The sequence below is a fragment of the Camelina sativa genome, chromosome 18, assembly GCF_030686135.1.
Source record: "Camelina sativa cultivar CO46 ecotype springtype chromosome 18, ASM3068613v1".
NCBI lineage: Eukaryota > Viridiplantae > Streptophyta > Magnoliopsida > Brassicales > Brassicaceae > Camelina > Camelina sativa.
In genome coordinates, this window is record NC_141897.1 from 18,522,156 (window position 1) to 18,530,665 (window position 8,510).

Below are 8,510 nucleotides of genomic sequence, written 5' to 3' on the forward strand. Positions count from 1 at the left end.
GCGACATCTTTCTGAGACGTGGGACTTCCTTTTTTACGGTTTTTGTTTACCGTCTATGGGACTATATTTAACCACACCATTGCATCAGATTTTCAAAAGGTGTGTGTTTTAACTTTTAATTGGTTTGTAACACTTCAAAGTTGAACCTTTAAAGTTGAACACTTCAAAGTTGATTGAAACCCGTATCCACTGCGTTTCAATCAAACTTTTTAATTTTTATATATATGAATATATATATGATAGATAACATGATTTCAGACAAATATTTAATTTTACTGCTTTCTTCTGAGGTGTGCTTATTGTTAGATTTTAGTTCTTTGCTCTTTTGAATAAACTAGGGGTACCGAAATAAAGATTTCCATTCTTTCCAACTTTGATTCCTTGGTTAAAAAAACTTTACTAGTAGCAGTAGTGATTCCAAAGGTGGTAATCCATTCATCATCATATTACAAAATTAAAGAACCAAAAAGAAAAACCAGAATTCCGAATTTGCCCTACCAAACAAAACCCGAAAACTGTACTTTGGGGATTTCCGTAAAATATCATCAAATAAATTCCATACCAAACCAAACGCCTCTTTTTTTTTTGTTAGTCCTAAGAGTAGCAAGACATACTCACGAGTAGCTGAGAGAGAGAGAGATAAAAACCGCCGCCCATATCAGAGTGAACCTGGCACAAAAGCAACACTTATTAATACTTCGGTCCCTACTCCTACTTTTATACCAAACCGGCCTTTTCTTATGAAGTTTAGTTCAATTAATAATCACAAGCTGTGTAAGTTAATATTTACCTTCTCCACTAGACTTTTTCTTCTTGCCCCCGCATTTTAGTGCTGAGAGCTTGTTGCTTAAAGGAGCTGCAGGCACCGGAATGAATTTCCCGACCAAAGCAAGAGGCCAACTGGTCAAATAACAAATGTTCAACTATCACGTTAGTAATGTTTTCGACTAGCATTGCTTGTATATGTATCCAGCAGGCATATATATATGTAAAGAATATATAATAAAAGTGACCTGATAACACCAATCGCAGCGCATATCAGCCATTGTTTCCAGTTAAGTTTCGTTGTCGAAGCGAATTTACCGAGGAACTCAACAATGATAACCTGACAAAAGAAAACATGGCAGTTTTTTATGGAATGAACAAAAGGGTTTGAAATCTAATTTACAACGTTTTTAAGCTGGACAGAATTATTACCTGGAGGACGAGAGTTATGACTATTATACCCATGAAGAGACGATTCTTGATCACACCTTTGAAGATGTTCTTCTCGTCTGGTTTACGAGCATTAAACTCATTGAAAGCCTGTTAACAAAATAGTTTTGATTAACATAAACGGTTGAAATTCTGGTTTTATAAACGGTAAACAAGACTCTGATTTAATCAACTCACTTGGCAGAGAACAAAGGCGTTGAAGATAATTGTGTTCTTCACTCTGGTGGCGTGTGCAGGCACTTCATGTTCCAGGCCAAGTATGCTTATGCCTCGGAAATTGAGTGTTAACAATACACTCACTTGATAGATAGCCTGAACGATTAAAATTGCAGCTTTCTGTTAATATACATACTAGGGGGTGCTTTCAAATAATCAGAAAGTTAATTCACTGAAATTTTACCTGAATCAGCAAGTTTCTCCACATGATGTTGGTAATAAGAGGTTCTCTGCATAAAGAAGTCAAAGCACACCGATAAGTCTATATCTAAAAAAAAACAAATGTCTTATCAAGTTTGAATGTGAAACTAAAAGCAGCAAAAACAGTACTTTCTGCCAACCGGAGGCCTCCCCATGAGGTGATCAGTGGGTGGTTCAGTAGCCAAAGCCAATGCTCCAAGAGTGTCCATTATGAGGTTAACCCAGAGAAGCTGTATAATAAAGAAAACGCCAAATGTAAGAACAAAATTAGATATACAGAGAAAGAGAGTAGAAAAGAGCTAAATGCAACAGAAACCCAAACCTGCACAGCGGTAAGTGGAACGTCGCCACTTGAAATAGCAGCAACGACATTAATTATGAGAGCAGCAACATTGACTGTGAGCTGAAACTGGATGAATTTCTGAATGTTGGCATACACTGACCTTCCCCAGCGAACAACCTACATAGTAAAAGCCACCCAAGTTTAAGGTTGGAATACCGCATAATCAGATTTAATTGCAAGAAACACATTCTGTATTATGCCCAATATCTGGAATAATTTGGGTAATGAAGTAGATTATGTGCTTTGCAGACCTTGTGACCAGGAAGGAATCTATAATGAGGAAAAAGGTGATTTTGAGCATACCTTGACAACTGAAGCAAAGTTGTCATCCAGGATGATGATGTCCGAACTCTCCTTAGCCACTTCTGTGCCTGCTATTCCCATAGCAAGACCAATATCTGCCTGCAAATCCACTCAAAAAGTTCCACACCAATTAGAAAATGTTCGCCTGTCTGATTAAATACTTGGGGAAGCGAAACTTTTGTTTTTTCTATACCTCGTGTAATGCAGGGGCATCATTGGTCCCATCTCCGGTGACAGCAACAACATGTCCTTGTCTTCTCAGAGATTGTACCAGCAAAAGTTTGTCATTGGGCGATGATCGGCCCATAACCTACACATGTGAATTTCGGTTTAGGCTGTTGCTACTATATCATATTACAGTAACTGATGTATCTGATGTTCAGGGAGAGTATTGGGTGAAAAAGCAGTGTACTGAGATTTTGGAACTAATCTTGTCCCTTTCTGCATCAGTCATCGCACGGAATGATTTTCCTTCAATGAGAGTAGGCTCGGAGGCATCTGCATCTGAAGTTAATATTCCACACTCTAAAGCAATAGCCCTGGCAGTTTGGATATTGTCACCAGTCACCATACGGACCTGAAATCAACATACAGTATATCATGAAGTGTTATTCACAAGCTAACCAATAATTTTCGTCATTGGCCTTTCTGGCTTTATTTTTTAATATAATATAATCGAACAAAAGAAGTACCTTGACACCAGCATTTTGACACAGCTGAACTGAATCTTTGACTCCTGGTCTACATGGATCCTGCGCATTTCAAACATTTGGATAAGAAAATCTACCAAGAATATTGCAGGACATGACATGCACTGATCTAAAACAAATGTGTCTATAAATAGAGTAATATGCAATGTGAAATGGTAAAAGTGATCTCAAAGGACGAGAGCAACAAAAACCACAAATTGTATATATGACTAAACATTGGATAAAGCAAAAAAAAAAAAAATTGGTCCTTACCTTTATGCCTACTATAGCTAGTAAAATAAGGTCATCCTCTGGGAGTACCCATTTTGAGAGCTCTTCGCCTGTTGGGACCTTTTCAGCCTCAAAGGTTCTAAAGGCCAGTGCAACACATCGTAAGGTTCTTCCAGCCATCTCTTCAATTCCATTCCTGAAATACAATGCCTGGGAACAACAAAGAAATTGGATTAGGCCCTAGGGGTAAATTACAGGTACACCCGCTTTCAAAGAGTTAATAAATTAGAATTTTCACAAACCTTTTCTTCAGTCATTGGGGCCACATTACCATCCTCATCGATGTAGCTTCTGCATGATGCCAGGACAATTTCAGAAGCTCCTTTCCAGTGAACATGAACTTCACCATCAGCCTGAAAAGTAATATTGAAAAAAGAAAATGTTGAAATAAAGAAAGAAAAACTAAATTGTGCTTATAGAGAACTGCATACATATTATTTTTGACTATAATATAACAAGAAAACTGATTTAATCTCCCATAAACGCATAGTATCTATACTTTAGAAGCAGACATTTACCGTTTTGACAGCAACACCACCACGTTTCTTCTCTGAGTTAAACGGAAAAGCATGAAGGATAGAAGACTGTGACCTGGTTGTCTCGAAATTCATTCCCAGCTGAAAGAGAGAAAACATAGAAATAACTCTTCCACTCATAGGTGTAAAAGTGTGTAGGAACTTAAACGATAAAAACTTAAAAATCAAACCTTGATTCCCCAGCCAAGAATGGCCTTTTCTGTTGGTGAACCAGACAACTCTAACTCACCACCGCCCTGTCACCAAAAAAAATCCCATGAGCAATGTTAAAGAATTACCTAAAAAATCTAACTTTCGTTCAAGATATAAAAGCTTGAAACTTACCTCTGGGACAAAAATACTACCAGTTGTGTTTTGGGATATTCCTTCAACGACTAAAGAAGTGATAGTTGGTGGCAATTGTGCAGTATCTGTTTTCTTGCCCCCCGCATAAGACTCAACCACTGTCATCTTTAAAACCAAATAGAAAAGTTTAGTAACATCAAGTGGTTAAACTGTTAACTTGAGTCTTACTCTAAACATGAAGTGAAAACAGATTTATTTATAAACACAAAACACACCTGATTCAAAGTTAGTGTTCCAGTTTTATCGCTGCAAATAGTGGTAGCAGAACCCATTGTCTCACAAGCAGATAGCCTTCGCACCTGCAAATCAAATTTTTGTCATGCTATATAGTAGAAAAGATAAAAGAATCAAATATTGATCCCTCCCATCACACAAGAAAGATTGAAAGATGATGTAAATCAATCATCATACCAAAGCCTTATCTGCCATCATTTTCCTCATCGAATAGGCAAGGCTGAAACAAAACAAAATAGAAGAAAAGCAAAATATTATCAGCAAAGAGAAGTAAGCTCTTCACTATGAAACTACCACACGATAGTGAAAGGGTCAGGTTTAACCAAGATAGGAAATACATACGTTAGAGTAACAGCCAATGGAAGACCCTCAGGAACTGCCACTACGACAATTGTAACCTGCAGAAACAACCGAATATTAGCATTTCTAGAGAAAATTGAAGATTTTAACTACTAAGATGATTAACTAGGAAACATACCGCTACGGTAACAACTTTGACCACATCATCAACTACATGACCAATTTTTGTCTTTCCTTTAATAAATTGAGGGCCTCCACCTACGTCTTTAGTGTGACCGGTGAAATACCTGTTAAAAAGACAAACAACGTACAGAGATATCGGTGCATAATGTCAGCTAGGGTTGTTTTCACAACTTGATGATGATATGGCTGAGTTCCAAAAAACCAATAAACATCCATACCGAGTCAGAAGAATCACTAGCACAGCAGCAGCAACTGCTAAGCCAATGGAACCAATAAACGTTGCAACCCCATTTAAGCGCACCTGGTTCAAGCAAGTCAAAGATTAGCTTAATTTTTAAAATTATAAGATTCAGCTAGCAATGATCTAAAAAATCCAACTGGTTCAAGCAAGACAAAGATTAGCTTAATTTTACAGTTGAAAGATTCAGTTAGCAATGATCTAAAAAATCAACCTGCAAGGGAGTTTCTTCACCATTGTCTTCAGAAATACTGGCCATCAGCAATCCCCATTCAGTGTTGACTCCAACACCAGTAACCTTGCAATAAGAAAAGAGCATACATATAACAGCTATCTCCTGAGACATCAGTTCTACAATGGAACAAGAAAAATTAGCGAGGAACCCTACCAGCATAGCACCATTTCCATCTGCCACTTTACAGCCAGACATTAGGAATGGGTCCTTGTTAGCGTCTTTGTTAACCTAGACAGAAAACGAAAGTCATCAGTTAGAAGTTATACCAAAGCGAGACGAGAAAGGCAACAATGTCAATATAATAAGAATCAAGAAACACACGATTTTGCTCTCTCCAGTCATGCTAGACTCATCAAGAGCAAGAGAGTGGCCAGATATCAGCACTCCATCCGCAGGAACCTAAAGACAATGTTTATCTTTAATTTCGATTAGACACATAGTAATACGGACAAAAAAAACAAAATGAAAAGGAGAGAATAGACCAACCTGATTTCCAATGTTGAGAGGTATGACATCACCCACCACAATGTCATAGATTGAAATTTCCACTCGTCTTCCACCTCTTACCACCTGTAAGCAATCAACAGAGAGTGTATTATAACTAAGGAAGGAACAAGAAAAAGAGTACTGAGGAAAGAGAAAGACTACATTGGTGCATATCTATACCTCCAGATGTATGTTTCTCTTTTCATCATTCAAGTTTTGAAACTGGAGAGACTGTTTGTAGTCACTGACAGCTGCAGAGGAGGAGAAAGCATCAGAATGACACTAAGAGTCATTATCAAAATTCTCATATTAAAAAAGTTAAATTACCTGTGACAACAATCACAAGAATCACTGCAAATGCAATGCTTCCTCCATCATACCACCCTTCTTTGATACCCTGTCGATGATTGTTACAGGTTAAACTGCAGTTGATATTACACTTGTTAAAGTGGGAAGAGCCAGATCGAACTAATTGATTTCATTGCATACCTCTGTTTTTATCCCAAGTGCTAAAGACGCTACCGCAGCAACCATCAAAATGATCAAGGTGAGATCATGGCTAGCATCCCAAAGAAACCTCTGTGATGAAAAACAAAAAACCAACAGCCTTATGAGAAAGTGAGCAGGGAAAAAACTAATTTCAAGCAACACATTAACAAAAATCAAATATGCATCGTCATACCAGAAACCCTTTCCCTTTCTTGCGAGGATAGGTATTTGAACCATAAACGGTCTTGCGCTTTAGCAAGTCATCATCATCTCCACTGATACCTTTCTCTGGATTAGTCTTCAGCAAACTTGACAATCCTTGAGGCTGATGCAACAAAAACATGCATACCATTAAGTTAACTAGAGACTAACAATAAATATAACCAGACACAAGCACGTATCATGACTGAAATTTTACCCCTCCATATTGCTGCAGCGAACCACTGTTGTGATCCTTTGACATTATGACAAGCTGTTCAGGAGTAATTCCAAAATCCCCAGCCGGAGTGGCAGTCGCTGTTGGTTTTTCACCTCCTGAGAGCAAAAAAATAAGACCACATCAACAAGTTTATACATAAAGAATCGCTTCACCAAATTCAGAACCAGATTATGCACAACACCAAAGTACACACAAGTTTGCCAAAATTACCTTGCTCACGCCCCATATCCATGAAACGATTTGCAGCCTGAAAGAGTAATAGAAAAAGCTAGTCAGTAAAATGCAACATATCATGACAAAGACATGACTTACCAACTACCAAATAAAATTACCAAAAGAGCATGAGCATGACTTCTGATCTTCTTTCTCATCTCCATGGTTTCTTGCTCCTTCTTCAAGTCCATGGTGTATCGGAATCTCCTGGAGGCATTGAGAACCAGCGCAGCTTTCTGCAAAAAAAAAAAAAAAAAAAAAAAAAAACACCATACATTGTTAACCCAAACATAAAAGAACAATCCAATTCCGAAATAACATACAACAACATCAACGAAATCACTGATTTTACAGATTAAGCAAGTATTAGCCCTAAAACGATTGTTTCATAGAAGCAAACATCTGCAAAATCACCAGTAACCAAGTAAAGACGCAGAGAGAAATAAAAGAACTAGGTCTTACTCTCCACTGTTGGAGCCGCTCGATTGAAGCATTCTTCCCAGGGATGTAAAACGTATCGCTATCAGAGTCATGGTGTTCACTCTTACCAGACTCCAAATCGCCTCCACGGCGTCGTCCCGGCGATGACTTTAACAGACTCGTCATCGTTGCAGGAGAAAACACGCGAGACCACTCAAATCCCTAAATCTCAAAATCACTGAGAGAGAAGAAAAAGATAAGTAAGTATTCTGTTTTAAAGGTTGCTTCAGCTTTCGACAACCACGTGAAATATCAAGCAGGAAAAAAAGCAATTTCTCAGGAAGGAACCAAAAAAAAAAAAAGAGGAAAAAGATAAATATCTCTTCCAAACAAAGTATCTTCTCTCTGGGACAAAAAAAAAAAAAAAAAAATACAGCGAAGCTTTATTTTCCCGAAAAAAACAAATAAATACAGTAAGTGCGTACAAATCCAACCTAATTTCCTTGAGAAAAAAAAAAAATCAGAGAAAAATTTTCTCAGATTTTTAGCCTTGATTTCAAAAGTATACCATGAAAAAAAAAAAAAAAAATCGAAGAACACGAGTCGCTCTACGAAACGGTTATTTTCAGTATACTAGTCAACAAAAATTCAAAACAAGTAAGACTAAAAAAAAGAAGACGAAGACGAAGAAGAAGAACAAAAGGAGACAAAGCGACCAACACTGCAAAATCTTAATTAAAAAAATTAAAAAATAATTAAAATATATTAAGCTATCGAAATCCGAAACTCGTTTCGTAGTCGGTTGAGAAGCGAACATCGAGACGACGAAATCCAAAAAAAAGAAAGAAAAAAACGAAGTCTACCTGGAGAGAGAAACCTCCGGTGTAAGTTCGCCGGGGAATCTAAGTAAGTTTACCGCCGGGGAGAAAAGGGTCACTAAACTTTGAGATAGAACAGTAAGGGAGCATATATATAGATCCTAAAACAAAATCCTAAAACATTTATAATCTAAATTAGAATGTCATTGGGCCATTATGGGTAATTTTCCAATTTTCTTCACTACTTCCGCTACGTGGCACGCGTTAAATTAATGCTGGTGAGATTAATTTCCTTTTTCTTTTCTTTCTTCTAAAC

General features: G+C 37.4%; 1 protein-coding gene across 2 annotated transcripts; it reads right to left on the reverse strand.

Moving 5' to 3' along the window:
* Window positions 1-355: 355 nt before the first annotated feature.
* Window positions 356-8,510, reverse strand: LOC104761786 (calcium-transporting ATPase 8, plasma membrane-type). Of its 2 annotated transcripts, XM_087499425.1 has the most exons (35): window positions 8,240-8,510; window positions 7,419-7,614; window positions 7,076-7,192; window positions 6,954-6,990; window positions 6,723-6,838; window positions 6,498-6,629; window positions 6,305-6,394; window positions 6,143-6,212; window positions 5,996-6,066; window positions 5,816-5,899; window positions 5,651-5,728; window positions 5,483-5,557; window positions 5,309-5,392; window positions 5,075-5,157; window positions 4,852-4,960; window positions 4,716-4,771; window positions 4,551-4,593; window positions 4,355-4,438; window positions 4,119-4,244; window positions 3,965-4,030; window positions 3,777-3,875; window positions 3,501-3,611; window positions 3,241-3,408; window positions 2,971-3,030; window positions 2,691-2,855; window positions 2,472-2,588; window positions 2,279-2,377; window positions 1,955-2,092; window positions 1,762-1,862; window positions 1,616-1,661; window positions 1,393-1,527; window positions 1,198-1,305; window positions 1,014-1,105; window positions 791-900; window positions 356-669 (listed from the first exon to the last, which is right to left on the reverse strand). In XM_087499425.1, the coding sequence occupies exons 2-35, from the start codon at window positions 7,560-7,562 to the stop codon at window positions 659-661; spliced, it is 3,225 nt and encodes a 1,074-aa protein (XP_087355551.1). In that variant the 5' UTR covers window positions 7,563-7,614; window positions 8,240-8,510; the 3' UTR covers window positions 356-658. The 2 variants fall into 2 exon arrangements, with proteins under 2 accessions (XP_087355551.1, XP_087355550.1); XM_087499424.1 differs by lacking the exon at window positions 8,240-8,510 and having other exon boundaries at window positions 7,419-8,113.